At 39.0% G+C, this 25,926-nt stretch overlaps 1 protein-coding gene across 7 annotated transcripts in view; it reads right to left on the reverse strand.

Annotated features, from left to right (window-relative positions):
* The window catches only part of L3MBTL3 (L3MBTL histone methyl-lysine binding protein 3), a 122,680-nt gene that overhangs the window by 19,244 nt on the left and 77,510 nt on the right, over positions 1–25,926 (reverse strand). For all 7 annotated transcript variants that reach the window (XM_003898195.5, XM_003898196.5, XM_021937896.2 and 4 more), the window contains 2 exons: positions 19,214–19,363; positions 2,654–2,733 (listed from right to left, as the gene is read on the reverse strand). In XM_003898195.5, the coding sequence (XP_003898244.1) occupies positions 2,654–2,733; positions 19,214–19,363 (230 nt within the window). The remainder of the gene's footprint in view (positions 1–2,653; positions 2,734–19,213; positions 19,364–25,926) is intronic.

The following is a 25,926-nucleotide window of genomic DNA, read 5'->3' on the forward strand; positions in this document are numbered from 1 at the left end:
TACATTTTATGATACAGTCTTATTCAAAATGTTTCAGAAATGTGAAAAAGAAGAAAAATTATATTGATTTTAGGAGGCTAAAGCCGGATGAGAAAGTAAAGGAGAACATCATAGACCAATCTCACCTATAAAAATATGTGCAATAATTCTCAAAACAACTTACTTTATAAAGCTCTCTTTCACAAACAAAAAGTAGGACAATAAGCAAAACATGCACATTGAACTACAGGTTTTACAGGTAAAAAACAACAAAAATAAATGACTTGAAAAATTACAAAATTAAGAATTATATATGAATCCTAGCAATGGTTCCTTGAAAGGAATAATAAAACAAAAACTTAGGCAATTCAAATCAAGAAAAATAGAAAGAAAAAAATTAGAAAGACATAAAACTACCAAGAAAAATAAGAGAATACCATGCATAGTACATGTTAATAAACTGGAAATTCTCCATACGCAAACAATTTTCAGAAAGAAATTATGAAAATTGGCCCAGCATATAAAATGTTAAATAAACACTGAGTTAAAAAGATCACTGAGAAACTAAAAATGTTATCAAATTATTACTTCCTCAACAAGCTTAAAGCCTAGAAGATTTTATCATCAATCAATCTGAACTTTTAATGATCAGGTAATTCCATACAACAGACACTTATTCCACAATACTACTACTATTAATAAGAGTGAATACTCCAGCCACTGATGCATTTAATCCTCACAATAATCCAATGATATAGATGCTAGTACTACATCCATTTTACACAAGACAAAACTGAGGCACAAACAGGTTAAGTACTTTGCCCAGAGCTAGCCACACAGCTAGGAAGTGGCAGAGCTGAGACCTGAATGAAGGCCACGCTCTTACCTCCTCTTATAAACCACCATTCACAAAGAAAGGCCGAAGCTTTTGTCTAAGAATTCAAAATAGCCCTGATAACAAAACCTTCGTAAATTAAATATTTTTCTACCTTTTCCATAATCAGAAACATTTTAAAGAATCGAATACTTGCACAGCACTGTTCTAAGCAAGCTACAAATGTGACTGTACTTCATCCTCATTATGATCTGATATGGGAGGTATACTATCATCATCCTCCTGGATAGGTAAAGAAACAGAAACACTCACAGGTGTGTGATGACATGTCTAAGATCACAAAGCAGCACGTGGCAGAGCAGAGATTCCAACTCTGGCCATTTACAGGGTTTGTACACTGTGCTACATAAACACCATAAAGGGTGCTGAAGACAGCACTGACTATAACTTTTAAATTAATCATAAATGATTGCTTTATGAAAATCAGATATGGAAATCAAAGCATCACCTATGAAATAGGTCACTGCAAGAAGTCATCAGGTGCCATTCTCAAATCTTATAATAATCTAAATCAAACTATTTACATGAAAAGCAAAGTTCACAGGGACAATCAAAATCAAAATCAGACAGTCATTTTCTTACAAAAATAAATAATTACTGTTATATTTGATTTATAAATAAATACAATCCATACTATGACTAACAGTTATTACAACTTCATTGCTTAATTAAACCATTAAATCACTGCATTTTTTTTTTTTTTTTTTTGAGACAGAGTCTCGCTCTGTAGCTCAGTCTAGAGTGCAATGGCGTGATCTCGGTTCACTGCAACCTCTGCCTCCGAGGTTCAAGTGATTCTCCTGCCTCAGCCTCCCGAGTAGCTGGGACTACAGGCATGCACCACCACACCTGGCTAATTTTTGTATTTTTAGTAGAGACAGGGTTTCATCACGTTGGCGAGGCTGGTCTCGAACTCCTGACCTCAGGTGATCCGCCTACCTTGGCTTCCCGAAGCGATATATTTTTAACAAAGATGTAGGACAAATTATTTCCTCCAATATAACTTAAAACATTGTTCAAGTAATTTTTTTTCATTTTGTGATATTAGATTAAGACAATATCTGGATTTCAAAACACATTCTGAATTGAGTTTTAAACATAGGAAGCAAATGACATCAACAATACTAAAGAAAATGTGTGACAAGGTCCAAAGAGAATGTCTTACCAAACTTTATGTACAATACTGTACCAATATGCGAGACTGTTAATACAGACCATAAATGAATCTATATAAAAAATTACATACTATATTGATACTGAACAATAAACTTTTATTGCCTGCAAAAAAGAATAAGGTAACCAAACTTAAAGTTCATCTTTTGCAGCCATAAAAAAGAATGAGATCATGTCTTCTGCGGGAACATGGATGGAGCTGCAGGCTATTACTTTCAGCAAACTAATGCAGGAACAGAAAAACAAATACCGCACGTTCTCACTTATACATGGGAGCTAAATGATGAGAACCTATGAACACAAGGAAAGGACAGACACTGGAGTCTACTTGCTGGCGGAGGCCAGGAGGAGGCAGAGGATCAGAAAAGGTAACTATTGGGTATTGGGCTTAATTCGTGGGTGATGAAATAACCTGGATAACAAACTCTCATGACATGAGTTTACCTACGTAACAAACCTTCACATGTATCCCTGAACCTAAAACAGTAAAAATAAACAATAAAATTCATTTTTAACATAAAAGAGACTGTTGTATTCCAGTTAAGGCTATGATTGTTTCATATTAGCAGTAATACACATCAGTAATATGAGAATTATTATGGCTACCTCTGGCTTCATGTGATGTTCTCATTTCACTTTCTGTTCTCTCTTCAAAGTCTTCTTTGACATCATCAGCATGCTGGTCTCTGAGAAAAACAGGCAATTCAATATTTTACAAGAGAAACATTTTTAAAAAATGGTTCAGAACTGCATCTCAACAACTGCTTTTCTTAATTTTAAACCAAAGGATGCTACTAAAGTGTTAGAAAGGATATACAGTTCTACTACAAGGCAATTAATTAATAATACCTATAAATGTCCATTTTCTTCATTATCAATTTTCATTTCCTATTCAGGAAGAAGATTTTAAAGCTAAGGATAATAAAATGAACTATTCTGGAAAATGTAGCTATTGAATATTTCAACTACAATTTGGAACATGTATTCATGTGGAATTTTACTTACACAGTTTGGTAAGACTTCCATTTAAAGAAAGAAGATGTTTTGAAAGTCCACACCATTTAACTAAGTCACTATACACTACTCAGCACCAGGATTCGGATGGAGGCTAAGATTGGCTAGGGGGAATCAATCCCATTTCTAGGAAGCTTTTTCTGGTTTAATCAGGTCAAGTTCACCAGCTGAAGTGATTTCACCTCTTTCTGACCGGGAATAACCTAATGCTAAACTAAACATGCCAGAGATGCTGCAAAATGGAATAGACCTATTACAATCTTAATTCAGAGCTTTACTCCTTATGTCAGGGGCAAAAATAGTTTTTTTTTTTTTTTTTTTTTTAAAAAAAAAAAAAAGGAACTACTTTTCTTAAATTTCAGGGATTAAAAATTCTTCACCCTAATGTATTCCATTCTCAGGATTCACAATAAACCCCATTTTGCAATTTCTTCTATCCAGAATATGCTATCTGGCCTACACACTTCAGTGCTTTAAAGTATTCTGTGTTTATGATGTGCTATTGTTTCATACATGCTGTTACCATTACAAATACACGAGAGTTTCTTAAAGATCCAGAGCATAGTTCTGTTCAGTTTTAATAACGGCAAATACATTTGAAACAAAATATCCCAACAAATATAAAAGGAGTTCTATAGTTTTAATTACAAAGGCACTAATTGAGTCTCCATTTGAAAATATAATAACACAATGACACTAACACAGTAAGCATGCAATAAATATATTTTCTATTTTTATTGCTATTTTTAAATTATTTATTGTTTATTATCAATCATCCTGTGAGGAGATATTATTTTTAAGAAAGATCATTTCCAGGAGCAAATGTGAAATTTCATTTGAATCTGAGCTCCCTGGCTTAGTTCATGCTAAAAACAACTTGCTACAACTGCTGAAGTATACTTGCTCTTTTGACAATGGGGGAGAATCATTATTTTTTTTCCAAGAGAAACCAATTAAATGGCAACAGGGTCTCTTATGCCATAGAAAGGAGAGGGATGAAGCTATAGTAAAAACAAATGTAAGAGTATCACTGATAACTGGAGAAAGAACATTAGTTGAAGTATTGATAAAAATTGTGTTTTCTCTGTAAAAATAATGCTGCAGTTATGCTCGGTAATTACAACATGTTAAAATTAGCTTACCATGCTAAAATTAACTTCTATGAACTTCCAAATTTGTTTTATATTAAATCGGAAATAATAGTGCACAAATTCTATCCCAGAAAGTACTGTGGTCAACAAATAGTTTGTAGATGGCTATATTAATTATTATTAAAAACCATACTCTACAGCGATATAACTTAAAATTGGCATTTCCCAAATAAAATAAATGTCCAATTATTGTGGTTTTTCTAGAAGCTCTGATGAGTAGTTGATTTTTTTTTTAATAGAGAAACGTCATGAGTCCAAAAGCTAAAAAGTCAAAATTTTCTGTATATTTCAGTTTTCAGGATCACAATTATCCATGATAATCTGCAGTTACCCTTTTGTGGTTTTACTAAAGCATACCATTCCTTTAAAGTAAGCTTTGTTAAAATAAAGATAGAAGACTTGAGCTATGAGAAAAGTTCCCTTTTTTTTTCTTTTTTTTTTTTTTTGAGACGGAGTCTCGCTCTGTTGCCCAGGCTGGAGTGCAGTGGCCAGATCTCAGCTCACTGCAAGCTCCGCCTCCCGGGTTTACGACATTCTCCTGCCTCAGCCTCCCGAGTAGCTGGGACTACAGGTGCCCGCCACCTTGCCCGGCTCGTTTTTTGTATTTTTTAGTAGAGACGGGGTTTCACCGGGTTAGCCAGGATGGTCTCGATCTCCTGACCTTGTGATCCGCCCGTCTCGGCCTCCCAAAGTGCTGGGATTACAGGCTTGAGCTACCGCACCTGGCCAAGTTCCCTTGTTTTCTTATGCCTGAATACAATGACAATTACTTATTTCCTGAACTCCAAGAAAAAGATCACTTTCCAAGAGGGAACAGAGATAGAATAAGGAAGTAAAATCTTTGACCCAAAAAATTTCCTCATGCCTGGATCTGACATAACCTATCCCAAAAGAGAAGCAGAGTGGAAGCTATGTACTCTTACATAATTTATGTTGCTTCATTATAGAGGCATGTTCAGTTTTCACTGCCCCAGTTTTAACTCATGACACTTCATTAAATTGGAGCCATACAAACCTGGGAATATATAAACACAGATATGTATTTTTACCAAACGGGAAGAACTCCACAAAAAAATGTTTACTGAATGTTTTATTTCAGATTAATGTATTGATTCTGCCAATTCCTTCAAATTAAAAGCACCTACGCTCCTGTGGTTCTATGTGCTGTTTCCTTTAGCTACAGAGTGGAAAGGTGGAAGACAGGGTCAATCTGCGCAGTCTGTTAGAACAGGCATTATGAAACAGATGGGTGAATAGAACCACTGGAGCGAGCAGAATCTTAATCGAGCACATCCAGACATGTGGAAACAGTTAATATTAATAAGAAAAGTTCACTTCTTAAGAACATAGTATGAGCCAAAGACTGACTGAGGTTTTTACATGCCCCATATTTCATAACACGTATTGAAGGAAGGTTTATTATTATAGCCACAGAAATGTAGAGACATTAAGACCAAATTCACAGGGCGAGTATAGCACCCGTTCTTTTTGACACCAAAATCCGCAATTGGATTCAGTTGTTTTTTATTTTTACACTTGTGCTTTTCCAAAATAAAGTATGACATAAATAAAGTATGAAGTTAAAGGAAACAAGCTTTTTGTGCCATAAACTTATTCTCCAAATTTTCTTTCATTGATGAGGTCAGGAATGAAGAGCCTGACTCCGTATTCTCATTTGTTTTACATTTTATTTAAAACAAAAATTGAGGCCAGGCACGGTGGCTCATGCTTCTAATACCAGCACTTTGGGAGACTGAAGCGGGAGGGTTGCTTGAGTCCAGGAATTCAAGACCAGCCTGGGAAACACAGTGAGACTGTGTCTCTACCAAAAAAAAAAAAAAAAAAAAAATGTCGGGCATGGTGGCATACACCTATAGTTCCAGCTACTTGGAAGCTGAGGCAGGTGGATCACTTTAGCCCTGGAGGTCAAAGCTGCAGTGAGCCATGATTGCACCACTGCACTCCAGCCTCGGTGACAAAGTGAGACTGTGTCTCAGAAAGAAAAAAAACCAAAAAAAAAATTGTTTATTCAATTGGACAACCATTATTTCTCTCTACTATAAGGTTAAGAATTTCATTACGCAAATTCTGGCTGAATATGTACTGTGATGAATCTTCCTCTACACAAAAATGAAATCCTTGTTCTAGAATTTCAACTTCCTAAGCAAAATGTTATTTTAGCTACATAGTCTTCCAATTACAGATAAAATATGATTATATCAGAATGCCAAAACTCTGGGATAACGTTACAACACCCTCTGGAACATAGTAAATGATATGCTTCTTGACAGATTTTTTTAAATGACAACCAGAAATATTTTCAGGCTATATTTTAATATCACAATTATTGTCAACCTAAACATTTCCTGACCTGCTTTCCTTGATCAACATTTTTCATTATGAACAATTTCCTTTCAAAAGAGGGTACAAGCTGTTTAGGCACAAGTGTGCGATTTTTTTTTTTTTAAAGAGACAGGATCTCACTCCGTTGTCCAGGCTGGACTGCAGTGGTGCCATCATCAGCTCACTGTAACCTCAAACTCATGCTCAAGTGCTTCTCCAGCCTCAGCCTCCCAAGTAGTGGAAACTACAGTCATGCGCTACCATGCCTAGCTAATTTTTAAGTTTTTATAGAGACAGGGTCTCACTATGTTGCTCAGGGCTGGTCTGAATTTCCGGCTTCAAGTAATCCTCCTGCCTCACCCTCTCAAAGCATTGAGATTACACACATTGCAGATGGGTGCCTGAATCTTAACATGGAGGAAGCAGCCCAGCAATAGTGGTTACACATGTGGTCTTAGGAAGTGAAGAGATCTGGTTTAAATTTCAGTTCTGCTACTCACTAGGTTTACGTGACCATCAGCAAGTTACTTAATTTCTCTAATTCTCAGTTACATCACTGGTAAAACAAGGATAACAAATCCTTTACCTCAGAGGGGCATGTTAAGAATGAAATAATGTATAGAAAGCGCTTAGGACAGAGCCAGGCACTTAAGTAGGAGCATGATGCATAGCAGCTATTCCTAGGTTATAAATTACTTATATTTTAGGATAAAATTATCTACTGATACCTGTTTTCTTTAACCTTATTTCTTCAACTATTAAAACAGCTTTTAGAGTAATGGTTCCAAGCACAGACTACAGTCAGACTGCCTGGGTTATAACTCAGGTCTGCTATGGACTAGCTATGTGGCCTCTAACCAAAAGAGGTTCCACGTTTGTAGAATGAGGGTGTGATGATGACAACTACACCACATAAGGTCTTATGAAGATTAAATAATAGGCACCGACATAGGTAAAAGCACCTGCAAAATAGCAATTTATCTTGGAATTTCAAAATTTTCAAGAAGCCATTTACTGCAACATTTCTTTAGTTGCAATTCAATACAATTCAATTCAATTCAATACATTTCAGTTGTACTGAACTGAAATACAATCATAGTGAAATCTTAACAATACTTTTGGCTTTTAATTAAGATAGTGGAATTCACTTGAATGGAAAAATGTACTCTTTATGACTCAGCAATTTCTTTTTCTCTGTAATTATGTGTCACCTTTTAGAGGTCTTATTGTCTTACCGTAATTATGCTTTGTGATGAATATTAGTAAAACAGACATTAGAATGGTAAATGCATAGGATGGCAGTTGAATATGTGCAGCTGTATTTCTTCAAGTCTGTTTATTTTTCATATAAAAACAATTTCTAACCAATTATGTTTCAATTAGTCCCAGTCTGTTAAAAAATACTGAAAAACAAATTATTTTGCCCCAATTTAGGGATTTATTGATTTCAGTCACTTCTTTAAATCCAGCATGAAAGGAGGCAGATGCAGATTGCAACGTAGATTGAAATATTTGCCAACCGGGTTAGGAAGCTCAGATTGACAGTTATTGTTGGCCCAGCGTCAGAGACATGGCTATCTTGCCGTAGCTCAAGTGTAAAAGCTCACTCCTTAGTTTGGTTTGGTTTAAAATAACCTCACCCTTCTCTTTTCAAAATAGCTTATTCTAGTCTCATGGGGCCTTTGCAGAACTGAAAGAGACTTGTACTTCCCCAGTAACAAGCAGGGATGCTGACTACCAGAGAGCTGTAAGAAAATGTAGTTTTTCTGTTTTGGCCATCAAAAGAATGTCTCTTTGCATGCTCCCAGCATTTTTTTTTTTTTTTTTAAAGTTTCTGAGCTGTGACTCACTCGCAGGTAAAAAGATCAGGGAATGAGAATCTCAGGGGTTACACTCTACAGAAACTTTAAAAGAATACTTGAACTGCCTCCAAAATGCATCGTACAAATGAAGAGCAACTGTACTTGAGCTTCAGGTCAAGGAGGTCACCACCTTCGAAAGGATTCAGAAAAAGATGGCAAATAAAACCAGTGGGTCAACTACGAGCAACATTCAAATAAACAGCTTTTAAAATTCAATTCCTTTTGACAACAGCAATGGTTTTACTGAATTATGTTTTCATAAACACCACCCAGGAGAGGTAAACATGGTTTACTGTGTATCTAATGAATAAAAGCATTTTGGTTAACAGGCCTATTTAATTATAATTTAGCATAAGGACCATACGCCAGTGAAAGAATACAATAAAAGGAATATAATGAATACATAAGGTGGGTATTACCAAGATAACAAGGAAAAATCCTCTGGAAAAATTCAGTCAGCAATTAATCCTCTTCTTAAATGAAAAGCCTTAACCAGTAAGGTGAGATTTGGGAAATAAAGATGATGTCTCTTAAGAGTGAGACTCTATTACTTTATTGTTGTTGTTGTGGAAAAGAGAACAGATGTCACTGCCTTTCTACTCTACAGAAAAGGGTCTCCTGAGTCAGAAATTGGTGATATTCAAGGAGATAAAATAAGATCCTGTTACAATATTGTTCCAACAACTTCACAGGCATATAACAATAACACACTCATCCTATCCTTGCATTTTGAATGGTTGCCTTGGTGTCACAGTGGCTGGCATCAGAACTGAGAGTGATTTAACTAAACACTGAGCTACTCTTTGGGGTACATAAACAACTACACAGATTTAACTCAGGCTCTGAAGAGCTGGAATAGGAAAACACTTTCAGAGCTCTTAATTCATACCTGGAACCCATCAACAAAAAGGGAGAAGAGGTTTTACAATAGCCAGAGCATGCCTAGTCACTGAAATTACTTCCAGCAATATTCAACATCAAGCTCTGGGCCCAGAAGACCTCAGGGGGCAAAAAACCAACTTCCCAAGGTTTACTAATTAACTTTGGTAATCTTTTAGAATGGTTGGCTCTAAATTGATTTTATTCTACTTGATGTGATAGTTTTGCAAAGTAAATAGATTTATATCCACTCATAGCTTCATACTTTATCTTAGCTTGCTTTCCTATCTGTTTAACTGGGTACAGACTTGGCTTTCGGTGTGACTAGCAAAATTGGATTCGTGTTAAAAATATAAACCAGATTGATGGCTGCAATTCCGGCAACGCTCTATGTAGTTCTCGTAGTGGAAACGCTGGTCTTACAACTTGAGAAGCCATTTTAATGGCCTATAATGAACTGAACAGACTGATTTCTGCCATTGGATCAGTTAATAAGCAGTGGGCATTTGCCTTGCAAGATAATCTAAGCATTTGGCAGGCATTTTAAAGATGCTTTATTGGTTTCTGTAGTTGATGTTTAGCAGGCTTAAACAACATGGGAGCTTAAAACAGTAAGTGATTTTTAATAGAGATAGTACCTAATTTAGAACACAATTACAAACAGCCGTAGAACAGATTTCATGAGAACACGGCTATGTGGGATGGATGCCTGATGTTTCCCAACTGATAACACACTGTGAAGTATTACCCCTGAAAAGGGTATTTTCATTCAGTAGAGATTCCCAAAGCCTGGTTTATAGACTACTTGCATCGGTCACCTGGGAGAGCTTGTTAAAAATGAAGATTCCTGTGCCTTCATTTTTATGAACACAAGAATTCCATTTCCTGAATCAGTACCTCTGGGAGCAGTGCCTCAAAAGCCACATTTTTAACAAGCATCTCAAATGATTCTGGTGCAAATCAAAGTGTGAGACTCCCAGTTTTCTTAAGATATATAGAGAAACACATATATTGTTTTGCTCAGCTGTAGACATGCAGAGATTTAAGTAATCAGTCCCTAGGAAAAAGCTACTCCACTCACTGGTAGAGCCCATGCCTCAACATTTTGCCTCTAGGAGCAGCTTGAGGGCAGAGATGAGCTTTCACTGTCCAGAGCGAAGAAAGCGTCTTTTCACAGCAAGCACTGGCACGAAAGACACTCCTTGTACTTCCGATGAATAAATGGATCGCTGGGATAGGATTGTATACTCACATTTCTATCTATAAGTACCACGTACTCACATTTCTATCTAGAGCCACTGGGACTTCCCTTCACTCACACCCATTTGACAAGTCTCTGTAGGAAAAGAGATCCAAGCATTCAGCATACCTACAGGTGGACTCAGGGTGGGACCATCTTAATATCGGGCAGAGCTTCCTGATGAGGATGTCCTGAATCCTAAGGTACAAGTGTTCTGAGATATTGATCCCCGCAGCCCTCTGCACCCCTCTCTGGTGACTGGGAGGCAGCCTCATCCATTTCTTTGGTGTTTGACACAAACATTGTCATTTCTGTGATATCATTTTCTGTGTGGGCCAGGAAACTAAACAACAACAGTTTGGGACATCCCACCCTAATTAATGAGAGAGTGCAGGTGTGTTTGGGGGGAATTTATCTCATCATTTAATAATCACTCCTTACATATCTGGTGTGGTGATCTCACAGTTCAAAGTGTAGGAGTTTTAACTGAACAGAAAGGTTATACAGCTATTGCCTCTTAGGCTACATAACTGATAGCTGTCCACGGAAGACGGATGGATAGTTCGAGGTCACTACTGCACTTCTCCAAGGGCAACTTGGAGAAGAAGAAAAGACATGGCCCCTGCCTTTATGGAGCATATCATCAAGCAAAGTACACAGAGGTGTTTACCCAAGAATGTCAATGGCATTGGGTCGTGTGATGAGAAAGCATGTAATGAAGGACTTGGTCCAAAATCTGGATGAACAGATAAAGCTTCCCTGAGGAAAGGAGAGTGAATCTGATGCCCCAAAATGAGAGATTAGCTAGAAGATGGCGCAGAGAGGATCTAGACAGAGGGAAAAGGGGTATCTCAGCACAGGGTGGCTGAAGCATAGGTTGAAAAAAGAGCCTGCAGAGACAAAGCAGGAGAGTTAGGCAGGGGCCAGATGACACAAGGCTTTGTAGGCCATGCTGAGAATGAGGGTCTTAATTCCAAGAGTAACGGGAAGTCACTGAACGTTTTGAGCAGGGGGATAGATGCTCACATAAATATTTGAGTCCGGACTCCAAAGCTCTAGCCTGGAAGAATGTGGTGGGCTGAGATAGGACCTCAAATCTGAGTTTTAAGGAAGTCCCAGGGGATCTGGTATGAAGCCAAATTTGGGAATGCGTATGATGGAACATTAGCTGCCCATGGCTCTATTCTGAGCAGGTGACCTTTAAAATAATGTTATGATAGGAAAAGGACATTCATTCCTCACACAGTTAATTTATGCTAGTCCTATTATATAAGCTCTGAATCAAAAGCAATGCTAGCACATCACTCATTCTGGGGACTGCCTGGCATCTGGAATAGGTAATGGGTTGGTGCCACAGCCTCCAGCTTCACTTCAGCACACACTAGCCTGATCCACCTGTCTCGCCTGCACTGATTTCCTGCAGGACTTCCCTGGGCTCTGGCTGCTTGGCAGGGAGGATGTGCTGGGGAATTAACATGTACAGTCTCACTCTGTGGTTCAAGGGAATTGGTGTTTCAATAGTTCAGCTCCCTCATCCCTATGGTGGGCTAACTCTGAGATGTGTATTTACAAGAAATCCCAGAGTTTTCCCTGCAGGTCTGTGTTCCTGCTGTCCATGGTGGTAATCAGCGTGACAACAAAGCTTTTTCTGGCTGCCTGCCCTTCCCTGAATCACTTCCTCACTTGCCTACTGATATTTTCTTGACCTCCTAAGTAAACCACTTGCAATTAAATCCTTGTCTCAGAGTTTGCTTTCAGGGATGCAAATTGTCTCTTGTGTGGCAAAGTGCATTAAAAAAAAAAGTAATGTCTGGCAACCAAATTTTAGTAAATTCTTAAGAAAAATGCAAAGAGAATTTGTTAAAATCTAAGTGGGAAATTACATCCAGGTGAGTAATGTGGTATTATGGGAATCATCCTGCTTGAGCAATCTATTCAAAGTTTAACTTAAGAACAGCAAAGAGGCCAGGTGCAGTGGCTCACATCTGTAATCCCAGCACTTTGGGAGGCCGATGAGGGAGGATCACGAGGTCAGGAGATTGAGACCATCCTGGCTAACACGGTGAAACCCTATCTCTACTAAAAACACACTCAAAAAAATTAGCTGGGCACAGTGGCAGGTGCCTGTAGTCCCAGCTACTCGGGAGGCTGAGGCAGGAGAACGGCATGAATCTGGGAGGCGGAGCTTGCAGTGAGCCGAGATAGCGCCACTGCACTCCAGCTCCAGCCTGGGCGAAAGAGCAAGACTCCGTCTCAAAAAAAAAAAAAAAAAAGAATAGCAAAGAAAACTAGGTATTGATGGAACATATCTCAAAATAATAAGAGTTATTTATGACAAACTCAAAATAATAAGAGTTATTTATGACAAAGCCAATATCATACTAAATGGGCAAAAGCTGGAAGCATTCCCTTTGAAAACTGGCACAAGACAAGGATGCCCTCTCTCACCACTCCTATTCAACATGGTATTGGAAGTTCTGGCCAGGGCAATCAGGCAAGATAAAGAAATAAAGGGTATTCAAATAGGAAGAGAGGAAGTCAAATTGTCTCTGTTTGTAGACGACATGATCGTATACTTAGAAAACCCCATCGTCTCAGTCCAAAATCTCCTTAAGCTCATAAGCAACTTCAGCAAAGTCTCAGGATACAAAATCAATGTGCAAAAATCACAGGTATTCCTATACACCAATAATAGACAAACAGAGAGCCAAATTATGAGTGAATGCCCATTCACAACTGCTACAAAGAGAATAAAATACCCAGGAATCCAACTTACAAGGGACGTGAAGGACTTCTTCAAGGTGAACTACAAACCACTGCTCAAGGAAATAAGAGAGGACACAAATGGAAAACATTCTATGCTCATGGATAGGAAGAATCAATATCTTGAAATGGCCATACTGCCCAAAGTAATTTATAGATTCAATGCTATTCCTATCAGGCCACCAGTGACTTTCTTCACAGAATTAGAAATAAACTACTTTAAACTTCATATGGAACCAAAGAAGAGTCCATATAGCCAAGACAGTCCTAAGCAAAATGAAACAAGCTGGAGGCATCACACTACCTGACTTCAAACTATGTTAATGTTACAAGGCTACAGTAACCAAACATCATGCTACTGGTGCCAAAACAGATATATAAACCAATGGAAGAGAACAGAGACCTCAGAAATAACACCACACATGTACAACTATCTAATCTTCGACAAACCTGACAAAAACAAGCAAGCGGGAAAGGATTCCCTATTTAATAAATGGTGCTGGGAAAACTGGCTAGCCATATACAGAAAACAGAAACCAGACCCCTTCCTTACACCTTATACAAAAATTAAACTAAGATGGATTAAAGACTTACATGTAAAACCCAAAACCCTAGAAGAAAATATAGGCAGTACCATTCAGGACATAGGCATGGACAAAGACATCATGACTAAAACCTGAAAAGCACCTGCAACAAAAGCCAACACTGACAAATGGGATCAAATCAAACTAAAGAACTTCTACACAGCAAAAGAAACTATCATCAGAGTGAGAAGGCAACCTACAGGATGGGAGAAAATTTTTGCAAGCCACCCATCTGACAAAAGTCTAAGATCCATAATCTATAAGGAACTTAAACAAATGTACAAGAAAAATCAAACAACCCCATCAAAAAGTGGGTGAAGGATATGAAGAGACACTTCTCAAAAGAAGACATTTTGTGGCCAACAAACATGTGGAAAAAAAGCTCATCATCACTGGTCATTAGATAAATGCAAATCAAAACCACAATGAGATACCATGTCATGCCAGTTAGAATGGTGATTATTAAAAAGGGGAGCATTAGCACAGTTAATCCATGTGGGGCTTAAAACTTAGGAGATGGGTTGACGGATGCAGCAAACTACCATGGCACATGTACACCTGTGTAACTAACCTGCACATTCTGCACATATATCCTACAACTTAAAGTAAAATAAAAATAAATAAATAAATAACAAATAAAATAAAATCTTCCCCCCACCAAAAAAAAAAAAATAGTAAACAAATGGTCCAGTAATTGATTTGCTCCTAAGGAATAAAGACATATAATGAAACAAAGTAATCTATTCCTCTTTCAACAACACCAATAAAAACTAACATTTGGCCTGGCACGGTGGCTCACACCTGTAATCCCAGCACTTTGGGAGGCCGAGGCAGCAGATCACGAGGTCAGGAGATTGAGACTATCCTGGTTAACATGGTGAAACTCCATCTCCACTGAAAATACAAAAAATTAGCCGGGTGTGTTGGCACGCGCCTGTAATCCCAGCTGCTAGGGAGGCTGAGCCAGGTGAATCCCTTGAACCTGGGAGGCGGAGCTTGCAGTGAGCCGAGATCCCGCCACTGCACTTCAGCCTGGGTGACAGAGCGAGACCCCATCTCAAAAACCAAACAAACAGACAAAAAAATAACATTTATTGAGGGCTTATGACTTATTAATCATTATTCTAAGAGCTTTATATTTGCACTTTTCATCTTGTGTAATCTTCATAAATTATGAGATTCAAAGCAAAGAGCTATTGAGTAATTCATCAAAGATCATAAACCTAGCAAATAGGGAAGCCGAGATTTAAATTCAAGCAGTGCCCCATGTTCCTAATCACCACATTCTGCTGCTCTTTTCTGGAGGAACAGGAAACACCATGGTCTGCTCTTGCTGTGCTGGGTTTCAACTACTTACTCATTTCTTCCTTGGGTCTGCATCAGAGACAGAACTAATCTTCAGAGCTACATTAAGAGCTTAGATGGCGTTGCATGCAGAACAATGGCAAAAAGCCAAGTGTTAAAGTTGCATGGGAGGAAAAAAACCCCTAAGAGAGTTTAGTTGCATCAACCTACTACCTCCAAAGTTTTAGGGTCTCTCACTGGTTTATGTACCTTAAACTATAACTAAGACAGTACTAAACAGAAAAAAGGTTGGCAACCTCTTTGTATACTGCTGATTTATCCAAGGTGGAACTGACTTACTGCATCTTGGTTACGTGGGAAGAAGAAAGAAAAAATATAAAACTCTAAATAAATACTTGGAAAGTCTAAGTTGTAGCTCTTTTAGCTCTTTTACATTTCCTACATATTAAAACTGTAGTTTTGGCCAAAGCTGGTACAGAAAGTGAGTCAAGAAGATGCAGTTCAAGCCTATGAACACCTCTACAGAGCACTCACCTCTGAACCCTTAAGAAAAAGACTCCAGGGTTATCTAGGGAGAGGTATAAAGTCATGACACTAGGACAAACTGAGTCCTACCACTGCTTCTCACTCCTGGCTGATCTCAGGCCAGAGGAAGGTCACTGCTGCTCTGCCAGTATCTTCTCAAAGGTTAGGTAGACATGGACACCTCTGATCATTTTCACAATAACCAAATGAGACACTTTGAAATGATTAAGACACATGCATACACACAATTCAAAACAGAAGATTACTAGTAATGTGGCATGCTCAGGATTTTCCTGAAAAGAAGGCAATCCACTGGGACATGAGTGGAAGGGTATTTCTTTACCTCTTAAAGATATGTTTCAAGCCTTGGGTTACACTCAAAGTCAAGGTTTATAAGAGACCAACAGGAAGGGAGAAGGGCTCTTTGATCCCTTTTTCATCTTTTTGATCTTTTTTGATCTTTTTGATCGAGACCATCCCGGCTAACACAGTGAAACCCCGTCTCTACTAAAACACACACACACACACACACACACACACACAAAATAGCCAGCTGTGGTAGCACATGCCTGTAGTACCAGCTACTCGGGAGGCTGAGGCAGGAGAATCACTTTAAGTCAGGAGGGGGAGTTTGCAGTGAGCCAAGACTGCACCACTGCACTCCAGCCTGGGTGACAGAGCGAGACTCCATCTCAAAAAAACAAAAACAAAAAAGAGTAAATATGCAAACATAGTTCTGTGTATACATTTTATGACCTTTTAAAGGAACACATCTTGTACAACTTAAGTAATTTAAATCAGAACATTCTACTATATGAAACTGAGGTGTACGCATGCATGTGTGTGAATTCACACAGGCAAAAATGCTTTCCTGGAAACACATAAGGACAAACCATTAAAATATTAATAGAGATAACTGTAGTTCACTCTAAACTTAAAAACAAGCAGGTATTAATGTATAATTTGGATAATTCAAAATAAAAATAATTTTAAAAAGCATGAAGATTTTAATTTCTGAAAAGAACAATAAAGAGAAGCTGCGTGTTTAGAAAGAACGGAAACGTGGTGGTGGCCTACAGGGTAGGTCAGTGGATGGAGAAATCTGTCAAGTACCAGGGGGTGAAGGAAACAGCTGTTTAGGAAGCCCAGTGATTAGAATCCTTCTTCTCAGACAGATCAGAGATGACACAGGAATTTGCCCTTAGAGAAAACAGATTAGAGAAAGGGTATCTTTTTTGTTATGGGGCAAAGAGTAGCATCAGCAGATGCCCAATAAACCAGTCTCACAATTTGGCAGTTTTGTTTATTCATTTTTGCATTTTTTAATAGTAGCAAAATATACATAACATAAAATTTACCATTTAATGGCATTATGTATATTCATATTGTTGTGTATTTGGTATTTTCACATGCAATTTTGTATTTTAAAAATGTGTCAAAAAGCTATTTTTTTCTCTTCGACTGAATTATAAATACCCAGGAAAGGAGATAGATGGCTTGATTCTTTGCCTCATATTAAGAAGTTGGTGGTACCATAGCAAAGGCTTGGATCAACCCAAATGTCCATCAGTGACAGACTGGATTAAGAAAATGTGGCACATATACACCATGGAATACTATGTAGCCATAAAAAAGGATGAGTTTGTGTCCTTTGAAGGGACATGGATGCAGCTGGAAACCATCATTCTCAGCAAACTATCGCCAAGAACAGAAAACCAAACACCGCATGTTCTCACTCATAGGTGGGAATTGAACAATGAGATCACTTGGACTCTGGAAGGGGAACATCACACACCAGGGCCAATTATGGGGAGGGGGGAGGGGGGAGGGATTGCATTGCGAGTTATACCTGATGTAAATGACGAGTTGATGGGTGCTGACGAGTTGATGGGTGCAGCACACCAACACGGCACAAGTATACATATGTAACAAACCTGCACGTTATGCACATGTACCATAGAACTTAAAGTACTAAAAAAAAAAAAAAAAAAGTCGGTGGTAACACCTTACACCACTCCTTCCAGGGTACGTAACCAGGAACCTGCTGTTGTTCACTGGTTCACTGTTAATTAATCAGATCTCTGATCATGACCAAAAATGGTGGTACAGAAAGACAGACTGATAAACTGGGAATTCTAAAGGGATCCTCACACCATGTTAGATGGTGATAGTGGCAAAGAAGCAACTATGGCAATCACTGGCCACTATTATTTTGTAAGCCACAGGACAGACAAAGGAAGGCGGAATACAAAAAAATCTTCCAGGCAGCACTACTTTTGGGGTCATGAAACCATTAATATCTTGCTTTCTTTGTGTTTTTTTTTTTTTTTTTTTTTCTGAAACACTATCTTGTTCTGTTGCCCAGTGTGGAGCGCAGTGGCATAATCATAGCTGACTGCAGCCTCGAACTCCTGGGCTCAAGCAATCCTCCTACCTCAGTCTCACAAATAGCAGGGTCACCTGGATGACTTTTAAAATTTTTTATAGAGACAGGGTCTCACTATGTTACCCAGGCTGGTCTTGAACTCTTGGGCTCAAGTGATCCTCCTGCCTCAGCCTCTGAAAGTGCTAGGATTACAGGCATGAGCCATAGGTGTCCAGCCAATACTTTGCTTTAATGCTTCATTATTTATGTCAAAGCTATTCCACCTTCAAAATAGTACTGGAAATGAGTCAAGACAGAGGCTTTCCTCCCTTTAATATATGAGAAAACTCGGGGAGTGGATAGGACTTGACTTGCCTATTACAGGAATGACTGGTCCTCCTGAGTGAGTAAATGATCAGACACTCTACGTGAGACACTGTATCAAGGAACTGGAGACAAACTTAAAAATGAAACCAGTTGTTCCAATAGAATTTGAATCTCTCCAATCTTGCAGCTTACATGCTGCAGGCTACATTCAAAAACAGCTCCTAGTAAACCCAGGACTCACCCTCTCTCTGTAGTAAAGGCAGTCTTCATTACTCCTGTAAGTGTCCACTAAGCAATCGCCTACTGCGCAGGGATACTTTGTTTGATGACCGTGTCTTTTCATACCAGGAGTGGCCATGGCACCTTAAGTAGTGATGTACTCAGAAATACACTGTCTTGATTATGAAGAAGCCACAGAATCTGTTCTTCTTTTTTGTTTGTTTGTTTTTTCGAGACAGAGTCTCGCTCTGTTGCCCAGGCTGGAGGGCAGTGGTGTGATCTCTGCTCATGGCAAGCTCCACCTCCTGGGTTCACACCATTCTCCTGCCTCAGCCTCCCAAGTAGCTGGGACTACAGGTGTCCACCACCACACTGGCTAATATTTTGCATTTTTAGTAGAGACGGGTTTCACCATGTTAGCCAGGATGGTCTCGATCTCCTGACCTGGTGATCCGCCTGCCTCGGCCTCCCAAAGTGCTGGGATTACAGGTGTGAGCCACCGCACCTGGCCAGTCAGGTATATTTTCAACAGTCTCCAAGAAAACATTGCTATAGGAAACAAAACATCTAATATTAGCTCTTTGATTACCTGATTTCAGGGGATGAAGAGCTTTCATTTGCATCTGTCCTTTTATTTCTTGGAAATGATGGACTAGCCGGAGGCATCTCACCACTTAAGCGGTCTGGAAAAATACGGTCTTTATTCAAATTGATTTCTGAATAGGGACAGTTGGCAGCACTAACAGATTAAAAGAAAAAAGAAAAGAAAAAGAACATTGAACATTTCCATTAGGCCATACTTCTTCCAATTAAAATGACAGGCTACAGAATATAAAATTCTAACATTTAACTGAGTATGTTAAATTGTTATATTTTATAATCATACATACAGCATATTTTATCTTTAAAACATAACAAATATATACAAATAGGAAATGGGTTTTTACACTAGACTTTAAGAAAGAATCTGTTGCAATCTTCAGAACTGAGCAAGGGTCACTGAAGGACTCCCTCTGTGTGTATCTCTGGAAACAATCAGCCCCAAGAAAGAAACGCTTAAGACATCATTCAGGACAGAGGTGGGGGAGAGACTGATTGATTGGTTAATGGAGCAGATTTGCTTCTGCTCCCTAAGGGGATGCTCCAGGCCCAGGGCAGTCACACGCTATTTAATTTCCTTTTTTAATAGTTACTACACTCCAAAGGAAGGAGGTTTCCTCATGGGCTGTTCCTGTGTTCAGGTCTAGACCTATGCCTGATGTTCTAGAAAATACATGGGTCAATTTGTAGCTAATCTTGTTCCTAATATGAAAAAGGACCAGAGGCCAACTTGGACAATGATGCATCGAGCTCATTTTCCTTCCATTTGTGACTACCAGTTGGTCTCTCAGGTCTCATTTGGTGATGATTCCTGAAAGGAAATCGAGGTCACTCATTGTTAACTCATCATTAGTTAGTATATTCCTGTGCCCAGGGCCTCAGCATTCCAGTCTCTGAAACAACTGGGCAACTGCTGTCTCTCAGACCCCAATATACATGGGCCTCTCCCAATAACTGCCTATCGTGCCTCTCTGCTTTTGGGAAGCATTCTTAAATCTGGAAATGGTTTGGGCCTTAGGTAAATTACATCAGAATCTTCTATGTTCTTTTCTTCAGTGTAGAAGACAGTGAGAATGTTGGTAATCACCCAGCGAAAATTTTTAAGCAGTGTCTAGCTACTCTGCACCAAGAGGATCTGAGACACCCTCCTAAGAAAAGGAGGGAAGAGTTTAAAAGGGCTGCCAGCCAGGTGATTCTGATAATGGCCTACAAGATTTATCACAGATATCTGATAAGCAAAAATTCCAACTTTAGTTTCTTTAAATACTGCTCATCTACACTGGTATCTATGCAAAAGAAGAAAGCAAATAACATGTGATCATGTGCTGACATAAATTTATATAATGTCAGCTTAACATCAACAAAAACAAAAACCAGTGACATTTATGGAGCACTTACGATACATCAAGCACTGTGCTAAGTGCTTTACATGCAATATTTTACTTTATCTTGCCAACATCCTAGAAAAAGGCACTTCATACAACAAATTAAAGCTTATAACAGTTAAGTAACTTCAGTCTTTATTTCATTCATTTATTCACCAAGCACTTATCATGTATCTATTGCGTGCTAATTACCTTTCCAGGCACTGGAAACTCAGTGGACAATAAAAAGACAAGAAACTAGCTCTCTGGTTTCATGGAGCTGATATTCCAGGGGGAGATCAGCAATACACAATTATACACATAAATTAGATAACTTCATATGGTGATACATGCCATGAAAAAGAAATACCATGATATAAAAGAGGGTGTGAGGATGCTATGATGGAGTGGTGAGGAAGGTCCTCCTTGGAGCAAAGCACCCGAGCAGAGCTATAATAGTCAGGAAGTAGGACCTGTAGGGAAACAATGTGGGGAAGAATGTTCCAGGGGATGGGAGGAGCAGTGCCAACAGGAAAAGCTTGACTTGTTTGAGGGAAAGAGAGACCAGGTTGGCTAGAGTGTGATGGGGACGAGATGAACTAGGAGAAGCAGGCAGGCAAATACTATGTAGCACCTAGCAGGCCAGTCAGGACTTTATATTTTTAGCAAACGTTGTATCTGAAGCTGATGGAAGATATTCAAATAAGAGAAAGACAAAGTTTGATTTACAATTTTAAGAATTACTCAGGATGCCTTTGGGAGAGAAGATTTTAAAGGCAGAGAAGATTTCAAGGGACGGAACTGGGGCAAGAAAAGTTACTTAAAAGTTATTTTTCTCTTTTTGGAGAGAGGATTTTGAAAGCAGAGAAGATTTCAATGGGACTAAATTGAAGACAGAGAAGTTGTTCAACAGGTAAATATATGATGTAACTTGGATTTGTGTGGTTGAGATGGGGCAAAAATGAAGAGGACAGTCATGGGATCCTTTGTCATCCCAAGAAGACCTGTGGATGGATGGGAGATGGGAAGCAATGGAAAGGAAGAGTTCAGGAATGGCCATTTGGTTTTTGGCTTGAAGAACAGGGTGGTAACAGAGGAGCTTTTTTTCTTTTTTTTTTTTTCCTGAGACGAATGACTAAGGGGAAGATTTGGGGGTAACATCAGAAACTGTGGAATTTGTTTATTACATCCAAGCAGAGATGTTACTTGCCCAAGGTCACATAGCAATGAAGTAGCTCAGCAAAATGAACACACTATTTCACGCATCACCTTGAGCATGGGGTGATGGTACTACTTCATTTTATTCATTTAGTAATAATGTGAAGGAAAATCCATTCCCAACTATGATGTCTCTTTTGAACACCAGCCCTTTATATGTTTCACGGGATCCTAATTCAGAGTTCATGAATGCAGGTGACCAAAACCAGTTCTGCCTAGCTTGAGCAGAAACACTCACTGGAAGGGCACTTGACAGCTCAACAGGAAGGCCAGAAAAATCCGGCTTGGGTAGGGAGCAGGGTACAAGCAACACACTCCCTCAAAACGATTTGCACAGGAGGAGGCTGCTGCTGGGCATGTGGCCCTCACGTCACTGCTCTCAGCCCCCCTGCCCTTTCCAGGCCCTGGTCTAGTCCTCAGTTCCATGGAGGCTGCAATCACAAGGTCTGACCTGCCTTCACCTCATTTCTCAAGATGGAAAGCCGGATGGCCACATCTGATTGGGGGGTGTGGGATTCCTGCCCACAGTGAAACTGCTAAAGGCCTGAGAAAGGGAAGTCTGGGTCCCTCGTGGCTCCCTAGTAACAGGTGTCAGACCTAACACTCATCTTGACCTCAAGGAAAATACAAATGTTCACTAAACATTTCTACTCAGATGCCTTAGGGTCACCTCACAATAAACATGTTTAAAACCAACTTTATCATCTTTAACGAATCATGCCCCTCCACCCAAAAATGATTAAAAATTCACTCTCCTAAAAGATAAAAAACACAACCAGCTCCTCCTGCTGTTCTGACTCTGTTTCTGACAAGATAAATTTATTAACCCAACCCCAGGTCTTCACCATCTTTGACTCCACTCTATTATTTGTTCCTTATATTGTGTGTTTTTGTTGCAAATTTATCTACTTAAGCTTTGTGACAGTAAAAAAAAATAACAATTCAAAGACAACTTCTTAGTTTCTTTAAATAAACCGTATGCAGCTATTCCTGGAATATCATGACCAGCATTTCATTCATTGTTAAATACCTGGCCTTATAATTATTAAATAACTGTATATATATTAAAATTGAAATTTAACTGGATATGAAGAAAGTGACAGGTTCTCTTCTTTACCTCATCCACCTCCAAAGATGGGAAGACTCGCAGGATTCTTAGATGGTCTGGGTCCCCAGTTTAGCACTAATTACAGTTACAGTGTAGACAATTTATATTCTAAGCCCTAGGAGGGCAGCATTTCACCTATTTGTTGAATAAATGAAAGAGTATCTCTCGAAATCACCATATGTAAACTTGGAAAGCTCAAGAGAGAGGTAAGACTGCTGGCCAGAATGAGACTTACCATTTAAATATCTTTTTTTTTTTCCTTTTTTTTAAAAAATAGATTGCTAGGACCAGAGAGTAATTTCAATTTCAAAACCTCAACCTAAAGCAGGGAAAAACATTCACAGCCCTCACAGCAGTGATTTACTAATGATCTACCAAGGGTGGCCTATCAGCTATCGATTTTATGTTAACCCCCTTTCTTTGAACCCTGAGAAGAGTCAAAAGGGTCAAGAAACCTCCCATTTTCACACCTACTCTGGGGTAGAGAGGAAAGCGGCTGGCTCCTGAAGTGGGAGGTGATGATGAAATGAAAAGTCACAAAATGCAAAAGGAGCTCAGGTGACTGGACATGCATGGAGGGGGGCATCAGGGAGCCTCATTCTGATCCTGCTCTGCTGCTTCATCCTCCACTCAATAATGAGCAAGCACAGGCTCCGAGATTCTGTTTCATCTGTAAATTGAGGATGATAATAACAAAACTGACCTCGGGTTAAGTGCATTACCCAGACCAAATGTTTACATTACCTATTTAATTCTCACAATCCTAAGAAGTAGTTCCTTTGGTGCTTACAAAGGAATGTTGTTCACTGTCACTCAATCGGTTCCTGATGGAATTACATCAGGAATTGTGGCTGTCTCTTAACCACTGTAGTATATGGGTGAATAGTACCCTTGCACATTGAAGAATTTCCTTATTCCTAACCCATGACAATGAACTTGATCTGAGAGTACCATCTTCTAGCAAGATGCTACTGCCTGCTGTCTGTACTCATAGAGCTAACATGGATTGTGTGCTTACTATGTGTCAGGCACTGTTCCAAAATTAACTTCTTTACTTATCACACTATTCTTTTTAAGCAGATACTACTGTGACCAATTATTTTATAAATGAGGACACTGGCACAAAGAAGTTAAGTATCGGCTCAAGGTCACAGAGCTTTGTAAAATAATCTTATCTGATGGCTTTAACCACAAAAGCCAACCTATAGAACATGGATCAAGTATTTCACTATTTTATCTACTCCCATTAACAAGCTCTTTGTATAAGAATTAGAGTAATATTCACACGTAATCATGTTTTTGAGGAGTTGGAACGACTCCTGTGTCATTTCAAAGAACACAAGTGACATACGTGATCTGCATCATGTTAGAAATATTGCTTTTTCTCTTCCATATTTGTTCTGTTATGTACAGATACAAAGTTGTTAACTTCTAAAACTGCATATGAACTTCAAAAAACTCACCAGTGCTAATTAAACATCTATGGAAAAAGTTGGTTCTCACTAGGCTTATAGACTTCTAATTTCTCACATACTAAGTTTCTAGTGACAAAACTTTAATAAGGTGTGGCTTACCACATAACGTGTATATATTCTGTCATGGTTAGACACGTGCACATGTATATATACAGCTCTTTACTATTATGCAACTCCTCAGCAAGCAGAAGGATAGAGTCCCATAGGATGATACTGCTCTCTACTGTAAGTACTTTATTGAGGTGCATCCTACACTATTAGCACATTATTTCACGTATCAGCTAAATATGCAAATACTTGCCCCACTGGCTCCTCTAAGGAGAATCATTTTCACACTCTGTCCTGACAAAAAACATCAAAAAAAAAAAAAAAAAAAACCTACAAGGCGGGCTCTATCAGGACACTGTGCATTGCATGAATGCCCAGCAGTTAAGAGCAGGGACTTTACAGGCCTGAGCTGAATCCTGGTTCCACCAATGTACAATCTCAGGCACTTACTTAAGCATTTCAATTCTCTGTCTCCTCATCTGTAAAACAAGAACTAGAAAAGTGCCGAACGTTCACAGAGTTCCTGTGAGGACCAAATAAGATCACACATGTTAAGTCCTTGAAGCAGTAACTGGAACATAGGAAGTCATCAATAAATCCCACCGATTATTATTATTTAAAAAGAAGAGTGACATTTAACCCCTATTGTGTAAAAAGAACATCAGCAAAAAGTAAACAGCAATAAAAACTCCGTAACACACCTCGTTATGAATGCTCTGCTTCCCTCATAAAAAGCTGATGCTTCTCTCTGAGCGCCACTCCACTCTTGCCTCTAGGAGAATCTGTTTACACCAGACTGGCCTCTTTAGAAGGAGGGACCCTCTCCCCTATACAGCCCCTCACCTAACCCAGCAGGTGACACAAAGGTTTGTTCATGAATAGATGCATGCTGAATTAATACGATGTTTACAGCTTGCAGGGGCATACCAAGAGTTACTACTGTTTAAAACATTCCATGGACTTCATTAATATCCTTTATATATTGCTGAAAACATTGTTTCCTCTTTTCTTGTTTCATTTCTCCAAGACTAAAACTTACATAGAAAAGATTCAGTTCTGAAGGCACTCGATATGTAGAATGTCTACTTTTTTTTTTTGAGATGGAGTTTCACTCTTGTTGCCCAGGCTAGAGTGCCGTGGCGCGATCTCGGCTCCCCACAACCTCCGCTTCCTGGGTTCAAGCGATTCTCCTGCCTCAGCCTCCCGAGTAGCTGGGATTACAGGCGCCCGCCACCATGTCCGGCTAATTTTGTACTTTTAGTAGAGATGAGTTTCTCCATGTTGGTCAGGTTGATCTCGAACTCCTGACCTCAGGTGATCCACCTGCCTCGGCCTCCCAAAGTGCTGGGATCACAGGCGTGAGCCACTGCGCCCAGCCGGATGTCTACTTTTATATAGCTTTATTTCCTTTAACATCTTCCCATTCCTTACCCTCTCTCTTGGTAGGCCAAATAAATGAAGTGACAAAGGGAAACACTGTGACACAACC

The sequence above is a fragment of the Papio anubis genome, chromosome 6 (genome assembly GCF_008728515.1).
Source record: "Papio anubis isolate 15944 chromosome 6, Panubis1.0, whole genome shotgun sequence".
NCBI lineage: Eukaryota > Metazoa > Chordata > Mammalia > Primates > Cercopithecidae > Papio > Papio anubis.